The following is a 20,170-nucleotide window of genomic DNA, read 5'->3' as shown; positions in this document are numbered from 1 at the left end:
AGGGGAAGGGACTGGAAAAAGAAAAAAGAAGGAAGAAAAACTGTCATGTGTTTTGTACTTGTCAAGACACCAATATATCAATTATTTATTAATCTTTGACTCCAAAAAGCCCCCCCCGAAGTGCATCGGATATTAGTGTGCATTTTTCACATAATGTGGTTTGACTACACTACCCAGAATGCCTATGTTCAATTGAATTTTATTTATATAGCCCAAATTCACAACAACGGACGTCTCAATGGGTTTCATACCTGTAATTGTTCGGTGAACATACAATCAAAAAGGATCATAAATGCATAAAATTCAAAAGGATAATACTAAAACCTTAAACAAACTAAACTAAACTGGACATCCCTGCCTTTAGACCCTCCCATGTTGTTCTTCATGTTCTCCCCTTTTATCTGCAATATTCAACCTTTGCAGACAGACCAATAATAAAACTTTATTGACAGTAACTCTTTACATTGTTCAGATGTAACACATGAAATCCAAAACCACACTCTCGCTTTTCCAGTTTATTAAGTTAAAGCTCTGTGGTTATCGCTCCATCCGGCTCCTGGCTACAATACCCACAATGCTCCAACAATCCATCATCGGGTGCGACTATGTTTTAACAGATTTTTGAATGCCGTTTAACACAGAAAACTGGTTCCAAGGCAGTAAATACCAGAATCAAACATACCAAGCACCGTATTATTGAAGACACTATGAGAAGATTTAAGGATTTTAAGAGTATTTAATTTAATCCATAAAGTAATTCACTTCATAAATGAATTACTCTTTAAAAAAGTAGCTAGTTACCTAGAAAAGTAGCTATGGTAAAAGAAAAGTTAAACGTTAACGTTTCTGATCAGTTCTCATGAGTCTGTTGACTAAAGAACATCAGACATGTGCTTATGACATGTGCTTCAGTATTTAGTACACATCAATTAAAGGATATCCTGTATTTTAAGGATTACCTGTGTAATTAAAGTAAACAGATTATAAAGCGAGTTTTACTTGATTATAAAATAAATCAAACTCTAACAGCTTGATACAATATGTCAGAAGTTGTTTTTATAGTTTCACAAAAAAAAAAATTCAAACTTTCCCTCTAACACCTGAAACTCAGCTCAAAGTCAGAAGAGAGAAACGTTCAGAAGGCGTTCTAATGCCCGAAAACATCAGTACCAAAAAAGGACCACGGTGAGACTGTGTGAGCAGCACTGCAGTGTTTGTCCAGTAGAACATTTGCTGAACAAGTCCGTTCTGAACCTTAAAACATGCTGCAGTTCAGACCCAAACCCACAAGACCCAAAGACGGATTTTCTGTCACAGAAAACAACAGTTTTTCATCTGATCCTGAGTCACAAAGATTTGATTAAATTACTACTCAGAAATGCAATTTGGAGTTTAATTAATTATTTAATTAATAAAAACACAGTTTTCTTAAGAGTAGGTCTTTCATATGTTTATTGAAAATGGCTGAAAATGTGTAGATTGAACCTTGTTCTCCTTAGTCAGTGTGGGCAGAACACTTTCTATTACAGTTCAAATTCAGTCTCTCTACTCAGTTTAGATCTCATGAAAATGTCACATTCAGCAGCAAAAGAAACTCCAACCAGGTTCCACAACTATTTCGATAGGATTTCACTTCCCCTTCTAATTCCAAAAAAGGAAGCGAGTTCATACAATCACATGCATTCTGTCTTTTAATTCCAGTTTCTAAATAACTCGTCCTGACGGAGTCTCATTTTCTGATTCGATTTGGCGCCGATCGTCATAGTTGCCTGTGGTTGAGTTTGAGCTGAATTAAACCTGACCTGCTGACTCTCCTTCACACCAGCCAACAGCTTTCAACTGCACCTGGCAGAGGGATTCCAGGCTCTGCCCACGGATGGAATTAGGCTTCGAACCAACGGAGACGGTTACAATTTAGCGAGGAATGCCTAAGTGTTCCATGTGTTGTGTTAAACTGATTTAAAGCTTTATTAATGCGATGTGTGGGAAAAACGTTTTAAAAATTAAGCCAACTTTTTATTTAGTGCAGATACTTAATGTATTTTCCGGTTTTTTGTTCTTGTTTGTTTCTATTCAAGGTTGGTCTTGCTGATTAAAAAAATCTTTAGAAACCCACTCAGATGAAAATTGTTTTAGGTGATTTTTTTTTAAATGTTCTTGTGGCGTTATTTAAATAATGGATGACGTATGCACAGAAAAACAATGCCTAAATTGCATTTCTAAGTATTGTAGTGTAGTTGTAGAAAATACGCTGGCTGGGAAAAGTCTCCCTCCTCTGTTCCATGCTGAGTACGGAGCCCTTGACCTGACATGGGCAAAAAACACAAATTAGTTCCCATGAAATATTTAATTACCAAGGAAACTATTTTGTTCCCACGAAATAATAATTCAGGTGATTAGTCATTCATAAACACAGATGTGAGCAATACTAGGATTTACAGTAGAGACCTTCACATTCTGTGTGTATCGTATCTCATTGCAATGCATGGAAGACACAGAGGATTTTTAGAGATCAGATATGTTTCTTTTAAAAAGCTCTACAAAAGCATCCGTTATCACGTCTCCATGTCTGGGTTTATTCACATCCCGGTACGCTCTCTGTCCTGCTGCAATACATCTGTGTCTTTGTAACCCACATTAATTCATGAGGGGAAAAATAAAAACAAGAATCAAACTAAGGGATGTATTTAGTATTGTTTGAAGATTTAGGATGCCCGAGCTTGCTGCTTCTCCACACCGCAGCAGTTGTCCGTCTGCTGGCCAGCCAGCAGCCCTGATGCCGGCGTGACAACCAAACTTGCTCCGGATGGCCGCGGAGCAAGTTATTCCCGGCCGCGGGGCTTGTTTGCTTGTCGTGCCGGCATCAGGGCAGCTGATTGGCCGGCAGACGGAGAGTCGCTGCGATATGGGTTGTTGCACTTTGGGGTCAAACAGGAACAATAATATTCAGGACGTGCTGAGGTAACTTGTCTTTTATTAACATACTCGTCAGCAGTCACTTTACATCTGAAGGCTACATGCTACGTTTCCCATCATGCATTACACATTTCCCATAATGTATCTCAACCAATCAATGTGTCCCTGTAACTGTGGTGCAATCAAATAGAACAGGATAAATGTATATCAGAGTATTTTTTCGTTGGAACAAATCGTTTATTTTTTTTTTACCCATGTCAGGTCACGGGCTCCGTACTGATGTCTCCGCTTGCAGACAAACGGATCCATGACCGTCTTTGTTTTCCTTGTCTGAGCTGGAATCTGGATCTAAATTGTACGACTGGATAGCTCCAATATTGCTCATCATTTTTGCTGCACCAGCTTTCTTAGGTTGGGGTTGTGAGGGGCTGTAAGTTACCAGGATAGCTCAGTTATGGTTGACAGGAGGGTGGGGGGTGGTTGTGTCGCTAAGAGGTGAATTTCTAATGAACTCCTGCAGCTCTGCAGAAACTATGTCTTTGATTTTGGCTAAAAACTGCATAATCATAATTAAAAGGCCACCAGGAATTCTTTAAAAGTAGATCAGAAGATGATCGGAATGGGGCTTTAAATTAAAGCCACAGCATCCAAGCTTCAAAATGTTTTTTCCTGAAAATCTGGAAGAAAACTCGTGGATATTTCTAAAGCTGTACATCATTGATTTCTTCTGTTTTCTGATCTCTGAGAGACGATCCTGTGAACGTTATATGAATGCAGATGTGACGCTGATGCCACTCTTCCTGTTGTTCCTTTGTCTGAGAAATGAATCAGTGGAGTCGACAAAATTCTTCATTTCCAATTACAAAAACATTATTTTCACTGGTTATTTGGCAAACATTTAAATTCTAGTGAAGACATTCATGTTTGTGTCCAATGTCTTTGTTACAGCGTTGAGGTATTTTGTACAGACAACACGACTGTGTGGAGGAAAAGCTTTGTGCTTCAGCTTCCACATCATAGTGCTGCTGTGAAATAGGCTGCAGGCTGGAGAACTGTCTGACTGTTTCATGACTCATAAGTGTGTGTTTGTGTGTGTGTGTGTGTGTGGGGGGGGGGGGGGGGGTGTACATGGAGAGACCCAGTGGAGAGGACAGCCTCGTTTCCAGAGGGCTTGGTGAGAAAAGCCTTCTTAGTGGGGAGTTCTGCGCTTGCCACAACATCCTCATCTGCCCTCTGAGAAATGACCTTTCACCTCTGCAGCTCTGACAACTTCCTGTTTGGAAGGAGCTGAGCATGTGTGAATTTACCAAAAGAGTCCCTCATTACCCTCCAGACATTAACTGTTCTTTTAGGGCAGGTGTCTGACAACGGAGGAGATATTTTATTTTATTTTTTGATGTTGACATGAATGGATTCTGTACATTTTAACCTCGACATAGAAATGAACATGTGAATATGCAGAAATCTGAACCTAATCTTCATATTATCCTAAAATTTGAATCCTTTTAATTACTTTACATTCATCTAAGCCACATGTAGACGTGTGTTTGTGTCAGAAACCAACACGAGGTCTGTTTTGCTAGAAGTTGTTGGCATTTTCTCTCAGGTGAAAACCTGAGGGAGTCTGAGTAGAAACACTTCCTCCATGTGTTTGCGTGGGCTGTTCCCTGAAATCAGCTCAAGACTTAACTCTAACTGAGGTGTTTCTTCAGGTGATGTAGTGACTGTATGACTTTATGCATCACAAACGCCAGACAAACATTTTTTTAAATCCTGGATCAAGTTATCTGCTGGACTTTTCCTCACAAAGGGCCAAACACCCCCTGAATCCAGGTGGCCTCTTCCAGCAGCACTAACCCCACTCTCACTTTTATTACAGAAATAGAAAGTTTTTCACAAAGATTCTAGAACATCTGAAGAACGTTCCTCCGAACAAAGCGGGATTCTGCCTTAAAGGGCCAAAAATGTGCCTTTCTAAAGCCTAAAAATATATCCAAACTATACCTGTATATGATCAGATATTGCCTTTCGCACAGGCAAAACGATTTTTCTTTTCTTTTAAATAAAAAGAGGTATTTTCACAGCTTATTTTCTTACCTGGAAGTAAAACAACTCAATCTCTGAATCCCCTTTTCTATCCTTGTGGGTGCCGCCCATTTCATGACATCATCTTTGAGTCGGCCTCGGCAGCGGGTCTGCGTTACACCCATGAAAACAAACATCCGAACTTTTGCAAAGATGGATGTGCCTTTGTGCAAATAAAAGGGAAAACATTTAGCCGATTCTCCGTGGAGAAAGTGGGTGTGTGTGTTTTAGCCTGGGGGCGGAGCTGGCAGTGTCTTCCTAGAAGGGGCGGTTCCTCACTTATCTATGTCAAAATGTGAGAGCACACTCGTTTTCACGCATTGGGAGGGGCTGGTGTTCAGACCGCAGGGTTTTAGAGGAATACTCAGCAACGTGTGAATGGATCAAAGTAGCACTTTGGGGTTGATTTTTGTGAGGGATAAACATTACAATACACTTAAAAGCTCAAAGATTTGATTTAGCATGATATAGACCCTTTAATCATTTTCCACATTCACATAAACAAAAAAACTTGTGCACTGTTCAGCATCACTACAAAAGAAAAAAAAAGCAGAACAGTTTAAACATCGTCTGTCCGCCTCCCTCCATTGGTTATTAAGCAATGACCTGACCTGTATGGAAGCGATTCTGTAGCATATCTAAAAATAAAAGTCAAAACCAGAAATGCTTTTTCATTTTCAAAATGAAGCTGCATTTTTTGACTCCGCCAAAATGCTTTTTCAGTTTCTTCTTCAACACTGCTCATTCTGTTAATTAAAATGATAAAGAAAATGGTATTTGACATTTCATTTTCAAAAGGTTCTCTGGTAAATGTGTAGCAAAATGCATTTAGAAATGTCTGATTTGACAATTAAAATGGATTAATAGAAATGCTTAGAAGGGAATTGTATTTTCACTCTCGGAAGTATGGACCTAGTTTTGGATGCAGCGGATGCACTGGGTCTCTCCATGTAACACCCCCCCCCCCCCCACACACACACACAAACACACACTTATGAGTCATGAAACAGTCAGACAGTTCTCCAGCCTGCAGAATTGTATTTTAATTTTAACATCCACCCTGCGAACATTGTCGCATTATTCAATTGGACTTGGCATTTCCAGAGGGGAGGCGGGGCGATGACGTCACTGCTATCTCCGTGACAGACACATGCTAGGAGCAGTAGAGCTTTGTGTTAGCGGCGTAGGAGAGGGCTTTGTGATGTTTGTGAACTTCTGATGTTTTCACACAGCTTCTCATTACTATGTAGCAGCATTTCCGTCGAGAAGCAGTGTTGAAGAAGAAAATGAAAAAGCATTTTGGTGGATTGCTTTTTCATTTTAATTTTGAGTCAAAAAATTCATTTTGAAAATTGAAAAGCATTCCTGGTTTTGACTTTTATTTTTAGATATGCTACAGAAGCCGGGTGCAAACTTGGCTTTGGGAGACGGATAACAGATCTGTTGGTCTCCTTATTTAAAAGTTTCCCACCTGCTGACTTTATCCAGACTGTTCCCACTGCTCACATATGGCGTTCCTTCTAACATGTCTGCCAAACCCAGCAAGAACCGCTCAGCTTAGTGGCCTCACCCCTGCATATCAGTTTCAAAATCTCAGTGACATGTAGGAATGTTGAATCCACCCACTCTCCTTTTTTATTTTTACAGAGGGATTGCTAGTTACCTTGAGGAACCTCACATTCTTCCACCTGTAGAGTGCATAACTAGTCAAACCAGGAATACCTGAAGGGCTGGTTCAGAAGACGCTTCCAATCCAACATCTAACATAATCAGAAAAAGGTTACGGTCACACGGCAGATGTGGGAGAAGGGGTCCGACCGTTGTGGTCATCACACTGATCTGTGAAAGTATCTTCAGGGCGTTTTCCTGGAATCTGCTTTGGGAGCTGTGGTGAATCCTTTTTTAATGCCCGATTGTGTTGGAGACCAGATCTGATTCAGTACCAGCCTCCCAAACACTTCATCAGTACTGTGGGTTCACAGTATGTGTTGGTGAATACCATGGCGACGTGTCGAGAACATGCTGTACGTACCTTTTGAGGTAGCTTTGGTTTGGGACCTCGTCTGCAGATTGTCTCTGGGACTGGGGGATGGGGGTGTGTGTGGTGGTGTGTGTGCTGTGATCAGATGTCAGCCTGCAATCCAGTTAGAGAAAAATGGGTTGTAGGAACGTTGTTGTTTGGGCAGGAAACCCAGAAGTGCAAAACAATAGAAACAAGGAGAACTTTCATTTGTTCAGGGTCATGTTACTTCCCTCGCTTCAGAATACTCTTCCTCTTCAGACATGGAGACTGTCATGACTAAGAAATAAAACGGGTCTTTCTGGCTTTTGGCAGGCCACCATGGGGAACTTCAGTGTGTTAACGTGTGACATTAACATGTGAATACATAAATGCAAAGAAGGCTGAAAGTGACATTTGGCTGAAATCAAAGATTACACATAAAACAGTGGTGCATCATAGTTTTGCAATCCTTTTTTTGTCTTGTTGTCTTGTTTTTAACAGTGCATTGTGTTCTGCACAATGATTGTCTGTAGACCATTGTCAGCCCCCTCCATGCCGTTTCTCCGGTACAGGATGCGTTCAGCTCATCAAATCTATAGAAATCTTTGAGCGCAATCAGATTTTTGTTTTCATTCCATCATACTGGACTTATAAAGTGTATCTGTGATCCTATTTCACAGATTTCCCCTATCGCTAGTTATTTTAGAACGTTGCCCCCCCACGATTCATGAGGAACCACTGTAGTTGAGCTGTCAGTGAACGTGTTCGTCGGGCAGGAAAAGCAACAGAAAAGAGTGAAGATGACGATAATTTAAGCCTTTTACAAACCCAGCAAGAAAAGAGAAACTATTTTGGTTTCTATTTCTTGTTGCTTTGTTTTAAATGATAAACAAAATATTTTCTATATGTTTGGTTAGCAGATACCAACACGATGGAATCATGTTACCAGGTGTTCCAACATGCACAGCCCCCCCCGGCTTACTTCTGTCCTATTTAATGAAGTCAGTGCATGTATGACACGTTCTGCAGGAACCACGGTCTAGATCCGTTCCTTTTGCTGCAGACCAAGTGTGACTGTAATGAAGGCATGTTAGTTCGGCTCCGGCTCCAGTTGTGTCCTCACGACAAACACTTTTGTTGATCAATCTTGTAATCTGTGGCGTTTTCTTTTGTTTCTCCAGCCTATGAAGAAAATCCACGCAGACGAGGGCTCGCCGCTGCATCCAAAACTAGGTCCATACTTCCGAGATGGACACCGCCGCGTGGACTACATATTGGAATACAGCATCCAAAAGCCCAACAGCGCTCGGCGCCACTCGACCATATTTGGGAACGACAACTTCTTAAGACGATTACGGCGAAGCTTGAGCACGCGAAACAGTAAGGCCCCACTGCAGCCAAAAGAGGACCCGGAGTTCGCTGCACAGGAGCATCGAGCTGACTACCATGAGGATGACAAGTCCAACAAGCGCAAGGAGTTTGAAGAAAACCTCCAGGAAGCTGGACTGGAGCTGGAATGGGATGAAGAGGTGAGAGTGGTTGAAAGATGGCTCAGTGGCTCTAGAGTTCACCTGATCCTGCATGAGCAGGCACAGCGGGGGAAAGGCGTGTTCACTCGGAACCGGGTCAGAGAGAAAACAGAGATGCATCCCTCCACATGGCATCCTTACCGCAAGATGAGACGCACTTTATCGAATTTCAGTTAAAAAAAGTTTCCTCTGGCTCTGAAAAAGACGTTTCCCGTGTCTTAATGCTTTTATTTACAGATCACCATTTTCATTTAGTGAGGACCTTTATTCTCTTTGTTATAATTTCAGGATGACGGGAAAATACTCAAAATGACGTAAAGACTCTGAGCTTTCCGTTGAAGTCTAACAATTTCACAGTTTCATTCATTAATGGGAGAAACGTTTTGTTCCTTGATAAACAAAATAAACAAAACGTTTATTTTTTTATTGTTCCTCTGCCCCCCCCCCAGCTGTAACAAAAAACGTTTAAAATAATTTTGCTGAGGATTTTATTTTCAAAGAAGCAGAAGTTATGCAGGAGCAGTAGCTCTTCTCCTGTTCTGTTATTTCATGACAATAAGTTTTGATAAAAATTTCATCTCAACTTTCCACCATTTTATTTGCTTTAGAATGTTGAGAATGTCAGATATTTTCTAAAGATGAATTATCATACGACTGATATAAATATAGATCAATATTTACAATATGGACACCAATTACATATCAGTTAATTCCTCTGAGCAAATATTTTAGGAAATGTCAAACTTTGAAGGTTATTTGTTGGATTGTAGTTATGACATGAAAGCATATTATGGTATGTCCTGTATTACGGTAACATATTACATTAGCAGTCTGTTCAGTATCTTGATCATTGGAGCAGACTAAGCACCAAAATGTGATCATATAAAGCAGCCAGATCACGAGGCTGAAAGTACAGTGGCCCTGAAGTGCCAATCGCACCAACTAATATTAAGATTAAAGATCACTATAACAATTAGAAACGCTAAACAAATGATGATAAAAACCAAAAGGTAAAAACAAAATACATTTGGAAGACAAAATCTCCAGAAATCAAAATGAAATGCTAAAAAATGAAACAAAACAAAGAAGCAGAAGGAGGAAAAGCAGAAGGATGTTTTACCTTTTGCAGTGGGCGTGGCCAGCAGCTCAAAGAAATACCATCTGTCGGAAGATATCGCCATGCTAAATAAGTTCCTGTTGGAAAAGATGAAAATTCGACCAGTGATTTCCTTAAAACACCTCCCTTTTCCGGTTTCTTGTTTTATTTCAGTTTTTAAACACTTCACTTTGATTTCTTGAACACACTTTTGTTTTTCTGAAATGTTTCATTTCTACTTAGTTTCCTTTTTTAGAATTGTGTTTAGATTTCTAAAATGTAATGTGTTTTTATTTGTTTGTCAGTGAAACCTTGAATATGTTTTTATGTTGAGAGATTTTCTTGAATGTGGTTTGACTTTCAGGGCCACCGTACTTAACGAATGACAGACACCCAAAAACAAAATCTGTTTACTGCTCTTGTTCACTTTCAGCTTCTTTTCTTCATTTCAACTTCAATGATTTCCTGTTAGATTTTAATTTTTTGTGTTCTCAATGTGTGTTTAGTCCCGTTTTTCCCCAGAGCCATGCTCTGCTGTCCTTTCCAGTCAGTCCGTTTGCTAGAATGGATGTGGTGCGTGTAGTGGAAGTGGACAGCAAAACTCCAAAGCTCTTTCTGCTGAAATCAACATCAAATGTTTGGCTTTGATTGGTTTTGTTTTCCAGAACCACGTCCCCGGAGTTGGCTTTTTGAAAATTCACGCTCCTTGGGACATTTTGTGTCGTGAAGCTGAACTCATGAAACTCAAGATGCCGACCAAGAAGGTATGTATGTCAGTGTTGGGGGGGGGGGCATCTGGGATGTGGAGGGTCACTGAACCGTCCACGTGCCGAAGACGATTGGGCTGTTCACACAGCAGTGAAAATGCTGCATCCAATCTTGGATCATTGTTTCGGTCCATTTGCTGCCTCTCCTTCATGGCAGCAGTAAATGACTTCACATAAAACGGAACCAAAGCCCGACGATCAGAACCAGAGGCTGCCTTTTGCTAAACAAAGCAGCAGAAACACCACAGTGAAGCTCGGGATTATTTTGAAGTGATGTTCAACAAAAGGAATAGAGTAGAATGAAACTTTAATAGATCCCACAAAGGAAAAATTCCCTTGTTACCGTAGTAGTGATGTAACATTTGCTAAACATCAAATCTTTTGAACGGCTCATTAACATCACTGATGCAAATCAACGGTGTAATTTCAAAGCCTGCGGTCCACATCTGGCTCGCCGTGTATCCGGCCCGCGAGATCATTTTATATTATTGTTATTGGTGGCCCAGTGAAATGTAGGGCTGATAACATGTTCACTACAGATCCCATAACGCATCGCTTCAGCTGCACGTCGTAATGTAGAACTGGTAAGATATCAACTACATATCCAATAATGCAGTGCTTCAGCTCCCCTGGTGAACCCTCCTGCTAGTCTGCAGCATATTCCTATTTGGAATATGTGTAATTTTGATAAGATATATTTTTTTGGAGAGATTTCTTTTTGGGTATATTTAAATTTTAAAATTATTTTTTATATAAAATGACATAAGTGTAAAGAAATGTCAATGTTTTTTTTCTTTTATTATTTACTTTTTACCTAACTTGACAATATGTATTTATGGACAGAAAATATAAGTTAAGATTCAAGTGGATTTATCTCCTAATAATATTTTCTGTCTACTTTTTTCATATTTATGTTAAAAAAAAAAAGTTACGTTTTGAAAGTTTAATTTTGGTGGTCAAAAACGTTTATCCATGTCGGCCTGTGACCTTCAGTGTGTTTTGGATGTTGGTCCCCTGAGCAGCGACACCCCTGCTAGACATAAACCAATGAACCGATGCAGCATCTGTGGGAGGAAGCTGGAGGCCAGAGAGAACCCACACATGCATAAAGAGAACATGCCAACTCCACACAGAACGGTCCCAGCCAGAAAGGCCTTCCCACTGTGTGGTGAGAGTGCTAACCGCTGCACCACCATGCAGCAATGAGTATTGTCCAGCGTCTGTAAGGCGTTGTAGAGTCTAAGGGACGGCCCTCCTTCCTGCAGTTAGGTTTCAGTCTCCTCATTGGACCCACAGTTCCATGTAGAGAATGATGATCAAGACGATTGTCCATGATGGATTTCAGTGTCCATTGCATCCTCTTCTGTGGACATCCCACAACAGAACCGGATCTCTGCACCAATTTTTCGACCCTTCTCCTGCTCCTGATGGTGCACCCGCAGCCTCCCCGCCTCCCAGCATCCCACTCTGCAGAAGAGGGCAGATGCAGCAACGGCATCATAACAAAATCATTTGTCATTTTTATTCAGGTAGCAGCCACTAAATCAGCATGCCCATCCGCTCTGCCAATGCCATTAAAAACCTGTTCAGCCTGTCCTCCAGGGACGATGATGGTCTGGATCAAACCCTCTAAGAATTTCAAACTCTGTTTGCTCTGTTAACACTGACTTTACAGTACAGTAAAACTTGTTTTTCTTTTCAACAAATCACTGTTTATATCCAAACACCTCCAAATTTATGACCATTTTTTCAACCTCTCTTCACAGCTACCTTTATCACCTGACATGCCATTTCAGCCTTTTATATTTTAAAATGTCATTCTTGCCCCTTTTACCCCCTTTTGTTTTTGACAAACATCCCATCCAACAGTTTTGAAGACATGGATAGGATTAGTTTATCAGCCCAAGAGGGATTTGTCATGAAAACCCTCATTTCTGTCACCACTCTGTCATTTACACATGGAAAACATGCAGGACTGAGGATCTGCAGGGATCCCATTCAGAGGCAGTGACCCACACATTTGTTTCTTCCACAGACTTATGAGATCAAACAGGGCAGTAACCTGGTGGAGAAGATCCGACTGTTCATTCACAAAGCAACGGCTCCTCTTCACCCGAAGGTGGAAAGCAACCAGCAACCAGGCCTCAAACATCTGTCACATCCCTTTTCCAGGGAGAAGGAGCATCTGTGAGTAAAGGCCGTTCCCGCTCCATCCGTCTGTCTATACTGCATATCCGAACATGTGTCCTTCGTTTCTATTCTAAACATGGAAACTGTTAAAGTCTTAATTTAGCAGACATGAAACTGAGCTGGTTCGGTACAGGGCTGGTTCGGTACAGGGCTGGTTCTGAGCAGGGCTGGTTCGGTACAGGGCTGGTTCTGAGCAGGGCTGGTTCGGTACAGGGCTGGTTCTCTGCAGGGCTGGTTCTGAGCAGGGCTGGTTCTGTGCAGGGCTGGTTCTGTGCAGGGCTGGTTCTGTGCAGGGCTGGTTCGGTACAGGGCTGGTTCGGTACAGGGCTGGTTCGGTACAGGGCTGGTTCTGTGCAGGGCTGGTTCGGTACAGGGCTGGTTCTGAGCAGGGCTGGTTCTGAGCAGGGCTGGTTCTGAGCAGGGCTGGTTCTGAGCAGGGCTGGTTCGGTGCAGGGCTGGTTCGGTGCAGGGCTGGTTCGGTGCAGGGCTGGTTCGGTGCAGGGCTGGTTCGGTGCAGGGCTGGTTCTGTGCAGGGCTGGTTCTGTGCAGGGCTGGTTCGGTGCAGGGCTGGTTCGGTGCAGGGCTGGTTCGGTGCAGGGCTGGTTCGGTGCAGGGCTGGTTCGGTGCAGGGCTGGTTCGGTGCAGGGCTGGTTCTGTGCAGGGCTGGTTCGGTGCAGGGCTGGTTCGGTACAGGGCTGGTTCGGTGCAGGGCTGGTTCGGTGCAGGGCTGGTTCGGTGCAGGGCTGGTTCGGTGCAGGGCTGGTTCGGTGCAGGGCTGGTTCGGTGCAGGGCTGGTTCGGTGCAGGGCTGGTTCGGTGCAGGGCTGGTTCTGTACAGGGCTGGTTCTGTGCAGGGCTGTTTCTGAGCAGGGATGGTTCGGTACAGGGCTGGTTCGGTACAGGGCTGTTTCTGAGCAGGGATGGTTCGGTACAGGGCTGGTTCTGTGCAGGGCTGGTTCGGTACAGGGCTGGTTCGGTGCAGGGCTGGTTCGGTGCAGGGCTGGTTCGGTGCAGGGCTGGTTCGGTGCAGGGCTGGTTCTGTACAGGGCTGGTTCGGTGCAGGGCTGGTTCGGTGCAGGGCTGGTTCGGTGCAGGGCTGGTTCGGTGCAGGGCTGGTTCTGTGCAGGGCTGTTTCTGAGCAGGGATGGTTCGGTACAGGGCTGGTTCTGTGCAGGGCTGTTTCTGAGCAGGGCTGGTTCGGTGCAGGGCTGGTTCTGTACAGGGCTGGTTCGGTGCAGGGCTGGTTCTGTACAGGGCTGGTTCGGTGCAGGGCTGGTTCTGTGCAGGGCTGTTTCTGAGCAGGGATGGTTCGGTACAGGGCTGGTTCGGTACAGGGCTGTTTCTGAGCAGGGATGGTTCGGTACAGGGCTGGTTCTGTGCAGGGCTGGTTCGGTACAGGGCTGGTTCGGTGCAGGGCTGGTTCGGTGCAGGGCTGGTTCGGTGCAGGGCTGGTTCGGTGCAGGGCTGGTTCGGTGCAGGGCTGGTTCGGTGCAGGGCTGTTTCTGAGCAGGGATGGTTCGGTACAGGGCTGGTTCTGTGCAGGGCTGTTTCTGAGCAGGGCTGGTTCTGTACAGGGCTGGTTCGGTGCAGGGCTGGTTCTGTGCAGGGCTGGTTCTGTGCAGGGCTGGTTCGGTACAGGGATGGTTCGGCTTTTCAACTTGTTAATCTGCCAGAAGAAAACAAAACAACAAAGACCACATGTCACAGATTTGATCAGATGTAAAGAACTGGATGATGGGAGAACATTGTCGTCTTGTCTTCACTTTCTGTGAATGATGTGAAAATCAGGTTTTCTTTTTTGCTCTCAGACTGCCACGTCTCTCCTCACCACTCTGTTCTAGTTTAGGGATCAGTGCAGCCACTTTAAGAAAGTCATGGACGTATTTTTAAGATGTGACTGAGCAACTTAACATGCGTCAAAACTAAGGCAGATGTGGTGGATAGAACCCAGTAATTTTCAAAATAAAACTTCCTTCAGAATCTGCTTATAAATAAAACAGAAACAATCAACTGTCCCAAGTACCGGTCTGCAATCCGGGGCTTAGAGACCACTGCTCCATCATCAGTTATGTGCTTTTGCACCAGCTGTGCTGCCTCCTTTACCCCACGATACCTTTGGGTTTTGTTCCTGTACTGCTTGTTTGCTTTAAGGAATGAAGTTGGCTCGGTAGAGGTTGGTGGCCTATTGGGGTAGTGTCTGGCAGGTCATGGGTTCAAATCCACGGTCTAACCCTAAACCAAAGACCCTCTGTGACATTCTTCATTAAGGGGTTGGATTGGGGTGGGATCAAACCACCACATTGTGATGGATCACATGCAGAAAGCTAATGTCACAAGCCCAGGAGTGGAGGCCAACTCTACAAAACTACAGCATATTTCAAATGATAATATATAGATAGTTATTGTGGAATTGTTGGAATTTTTTTACAACGTCACACATTTAGGAGATTAATAAACATCAAATAAAAATGTAAGTTGAAAGCAAGAAATGTTCTGACATTTGTGAGTGACGTAGCGAGTCACTGCTGACATCTCTCCAGCCATGAGCAAAAACATCCTGCAATGGTGTAAAAACAGTCCAAATAAAAAAAGAAGAGAGGTGTTTTCGGCTGTTCAAACACTTTGGAAATTCTAACCAATGTTTGGGAAAATGTTGCAGCAATACAAAATCTGCAAACGTCAGAAGATCGAGCATAACCGTAACAAATCTAGGAAATGTCTTCACATGAAAGCATGTCTTTGGCATGAATGCGCAGCCAGCAGACGTCTGCATGCCTGCTTCAAAACAAACAGTTTGTGGGGCGTGTCAGGTCATGTTTAAAGCTCATGTCTGCCATGTTAAACCTGTTCCTTTGCTCTCATTGCATGTTTGCTATTGGAACTGGATGCAATGTTTTCATTCTAAAATCATTCAGAGTTGTTGCCTACTTCAGATTTTAGCTTGTTTGTGTGTCATATTACAGTAGAAGTGCTTAGAAAGGTACAGCGCTTCTTAATTAAAAAATAATGCTTCCCACTAAAAGTTCCCTGCTTCTGCTAAACAGGGTGGAATCTCAGATGTTCAAGTAACACATGTTAGCATAGCAGAAAAGTCATGGTGTCAATTAAAAGATGAGATTCTGTAGAGAAGACAGAAGTCCTTCAGCGTTTGCATCCAGCGTTTGCATACAGCGTTGGGATAAATGTAGGAGGGAGTGTTCAGGAAGGCATCATGTTTTCTCCTCCCACTGCACATCTCCAGTCAATCAGAACCCCCCCCCCCGGTCGACTCCCAGTCACGTGACACGGTTATAGATCGGCTCTTAGGGGATGTTCATGCAGACGAGCTCTTTGCTTTTTCTCCAACCTTCCTTCTGTTCAGGCTGTATAGAACACACCTCAAAGCATGCTCACTGAAGCCCGGACATGAGACGTGATGAGCTTTCTTTATTGATTTCTATTGATTCATTGATCTCACATTTGGGGAAATTCACTTGTTAAAAAGCTTCAGAATATGTGACACTGGAAAGGGCTGCCAAACCAACGACTTTGAGGGGAAAAGCATTTACAATATCTTCATATTGCAGATGGAAATCAGAATGTATTTCTGAATTGGTCAGTTTTGGGTATCAAGTTAATCGTTGCATCCTGGCAGAACTGATCCAGGGTTTAAAGCACATTATTCTGGTTTTAAGATCATGATTGACATTGACTAGTTAAATCATTTTGCAGAATTTGGAGAAGTTGTTGGGATTCTTTCTTGAATCAGGGCCCGATCCCCATAGAAACCTGCAGCAGCAGGACGTTTGGGTGGAGTGGGCTGTACATGCCTGACTTCACAGTTTACGCTTATAGAGGTCATATTTCATGGCCTACATGGTCAACCAAGTCTCTGACTTCCTCCGCCTGCTGCATCCTCATGGTCATGTTTTTGGAAAACCAGCTTCCCATCATGGCCCTCTGGTCGCATTGGGGCTTTTTCTGCTCATTCACTACATATTTAAAAAAAAAAAACGTTTCTAACGTTCATTTTCCGAAAACTTCCAACCATTTGGATGTAAGATTTTTCTATGAAATCCTTAAAGGAGCCTCCTAAATTTGAGTTGATTGTGAATTGTGAAAACAAACCCAATGTGTAAAATGCTGGAGTGTACATATCATTTTGTTTTTTAAATGTGTCTGAACCCCTCCCAGCTTGTTTGGTCTTTGCATGGACCTGAAACTTTCCTTCTTTGTTTTTCTATTTCAGATTTGATCTGTCAAATAAGGACAAGTTCTTTGACAGTAAAACCAGAAGCTCCATAGTAAGTCTTTGCCTTAGTGGGGGTAGGGGTGGGGGGTCATGTACTGTATGTAATGCTCCTGCACATTGGGGGACTGAAAGGCTTCTCTACATGTCATTTTCTTCAGCTTGTTTCTGAGCAACAGAGTAGCTTTCCTCTCCTGCATCCTGTGCTTCTACATGTGGATAGACATCCACTCACACCTACACAGACCTTCACTAATGACTACATAAAAACACAGAGCTCGCAGTATTGGATGGAGCTTTTCAATCACAGCCAAATTGCTCTGGTTGCTCTCAGCTGCTTTTTCATTCTCATAGATCAAAGTCTGTAGTTGGGTTTGTCAGCTTCTCTGCTGCAGACAGAGGGGTCAGAAATAATCCCCCTCTGCTTCTGAAATGCTACTTTTGTTGTACCCACAGGTGCATGAGGTGTTGAAGAGGACCAAATGTGAAAGAGACCACTATTCAATGGGTAATGGACACTTTTACTACAGTTCTGATCGTGAAGCCAACCCGGAGTTGGTCTTTCTTTCATGGGATGGAATTAAAGTGAACCATAAAGCACACCTAAAATCTTAGTTTCCAAAAGCCAACAGTGCATCTTTTTCTGTAGGACTTCTTGCTCAGATTGTTTTCTGTGGTACGCAGCACTAAAAACCAGTTGAACTGTTTTAGTGCTGCTTTGGTAAACTATCAAGCTACATTGATGGACCATTATGATGGATGGACGGGTGGATGGATGGAATTTATTCCAGACTCATTGTCCAATCAAAAAAGCTGCACACAGTCCCACTACATTAAAAAAGTGTCAAGAAAACACAAGTTAAGAAGCAGTATACGCAAAATTACATTGGGTAATAAAAAATAAAATCGATTAAAAACATAAGAATAAAATAACAAGATAAAAACATTACTTATACATACCACACCATAAAAATTAGTTACAAGGACAAATAAAACAGTCCCTCCATAAATAAGACTGGAAACGTACGGCACTAGATCTAATGTCACTTACAGCCAAGATGAGAGTATTGTCTAAAGCATTTAGCCTGCAGATAAATGACCACGAGTTCTGGAGCATCTTAGAATCTGGTGCACCTTTTGGTCCAAAAAATGTGGTAATCTGGTTTAGTGGTTGTCCGACCTGCGGTTGGCGGACCAACAATTCTGAAACTAGAACCGTTCTTAAAGCGTTTCCTTGAAAAGAGCCGAGTGTCTTTAGGACGGGTTGTGTTTCCGTTTTCTGTTGTAAATTCCAGTTTATTGCTTTCTCAGGAATCACCAGCCTGCTGGCCAACAGCATCTACATGGCGGCTTATCCCCCTCATGACGTGAGTATCCACATCACTGATCTGAAGCCAGTTCATGAGTGAACATGCTGACGTTTGTCTCTTCCGTTGCATCCATGATGGGGCTGCCAGTTTTCTGAATACATTTGATGTTACCGCATCACACTGAGAAGCCCAGTGAATGGGGTATTTTCTATCAAGATCAGTTCAAGAGGGATCCACGAGTCTCAGCCCATGTAGATGGTCTGAGGCTGTTTCCCTTTTAAACCATCAACCTGATCTGCTGATCTTTCAATAGAAGGGCCCTTTGGGAAAAAAACAGACATGGTTTCTTCCCCTCGGTACTACAAAATAAAAGACACTCTCGCAGAAATCCTTTATGTTGGAGGATTATTGATTTTCAAATGTAGAATCTTTGAATACATTTCTAACCTTGTTTAACTTTTAAACAACTTTTTTCTAAGTTTTTTTGGTCAAAGTCTTAGTGAGGACAGGAAAGCAAAACTTCATAAGAAACTAATTTAACCTGCGAGAAATCAGTATTTACAAAATAATCAACTTTAGTATTTGGAAACAACATCCCAAATATATAAAGATACAGACATGAAATCATTTCTGAAATGACACGTATAGTAGATAAATAGCTCGGTACTAATTATTATAAGAATGAAATGAATGAAACGTGACCAGTCTTTTACTTTGAAAAACCACCAAGTTTATATTTCAGTATAAGTGAGTGGTTTTGGTGGGAGTTGGTCATCTCTGATGTGAGTCCCAAACTAAACAGCAAATTAAGTGAAATGTATTTAAAGAGTTGCATTAGCGCAAACTTCAAAGCTACGTTCACACCGCCATCGGGGATGTACGTTTGGGTGACCGCTGTCAATGGATAGTCTATGTAAACGAGCATATATGCCTGTTTTTTTGCTTCAGCTTTGAAAACTCTCGTGCTCACGCATTGCTATGCTGGTTTCTGGGCTCTACGTCCAAAACGTCAACCATTGAAGCATTTCGTAAGTTAATCCATGTCAAACTTTGACCTATCATGGACTCAGATTTGGTGGTGACGTATGCATAGCATCCTTTTTAATTCACAGAAGTGCCAGCTGTTAAAAAATTGATCACGAAGGAGAAATGAATAATTTTGGTTTGTGTCTGGAGGGATTTGTCTGTAACACCAAGTCTTTCACGTATCAGAATAGAGCAGTGAAAGAAAAAGTATGGAGCAAGATAACCAGATTTACACCGCTTTGACATTTCACACTGAGCCTCTTCGACTGTACGTGGCCGACGTGCGCTGGTGAACAGTAGAAAAAGTGAAGCCCCTCCCTTACTGGATGGAACGCCACACGTTGAACGCAGGTTCAAAAGTGTGTTTTCATAAGCCGTGAGGCGGAGAATGAGGCGGAGCTGCACAGGAACGCTCTTTGCATAAACTTTTGTCTTTGCTGTGAAAATTGCACAAACCTGAAATGGAGTGTTATTTGTGTTGCAGGGAGACATCAATGGGATGGACCGTAACGACAGAAGGGTGAGTGGAGGACCTCCCATGAACTCCTTTGATTCACCAATGCTCTTTCAGAAAAAGCTTGATGGACAAATGATAAAAGAACAGTGACGTTTCCATAAAAGTTCCTCTCCTTTACATGACGATTCCTGCATTAACAAACCTCAGGCAGGCGGCAGTAAGATCCACGTCTTTCACTTCAGCCTATCAGAGATGGTCACATGCTGACGCATGTTCAAGAGAGGCTCCATCAAGTTACAATTAAAATCTAAATAAAAAACTTTATCTGCAACATTCAGCCACACTCCCCTTAACACTAGAAACATGTCTGTCTGGGTAAAGGTGTGTTTTTTAGCTGGTTTAGTTCAGATGATGAGGGACTCTTTCATGTCATTGGAAAAGCATCAAACTGATTGAAATTAGACATCATACAACCTTTCTATGTTTTTTTTTTTTTTACCTAAGCTTGCAGAGGAAAGCTTTGGACACGTCTCTTATTCATTCTTCTAATTATTCTCCCAATAGT

General features: G+C 42.5%; 1 protein-coding gene across 3 annotated transcripts in view; it reads left to right on the top strand.

The window, feature by feature from the left end:
• Window positions 1–20,170, top strand: part of ano1 (anoctamin 1) — a 59,166-nt gene that overhangs the window by 6,936 nt on the left and 32,060 nt on the right. For all 3 annotated transcript variants that reach the window (XM_011486989.3, XM_011486973.3, XM_011486983.3), the window contains exons 3-9: window positions 8,185–8,532; window positions 10,294–10,392; window positions 12,431–12,582; window positions 16,813–16,867; window positions 17,269–17,320; window positions 18,124–18,179; window positions 19,633–19,668. In XM_011486989.3, coding sequence (XP_011485291.1) covers window positions 8,185–8,532; window positions 10,294–10,392; window positions 12,431–12,582; window positions 16,813–16,867; window positions 17,269–17,320; window positions 18,124–18,179; window positions 19,633–19,668 — 798 coding nt within the window. The remainder of the gene's footprint in view (window positions 1–8,184; window positions 8,533–10,293; window positions 10,393–12,430; window positions 12,583–16,812; window positions 16,868–17,268; window positions 17,321–18,123; window positions 18,180–19,632; window positions 19,669–20,170) is intronic.

Source organism: Oryzias latipes, chromosome 3, assembly GCF_002234675.1.
Source record: "Oryzias latipes chromosome 3, ASM223467v1".
NCBI classification, from domain to species: domain Eukaryota; kingdom Metazoa; phylum Chordata; class Actinopteri; order Beloniformes; family Adrianichthyidae; genus Oryzias; species Oryzias latipes.
This window is presented reverse-complemented; position numbering and strand designations above follow the sequence as displayed.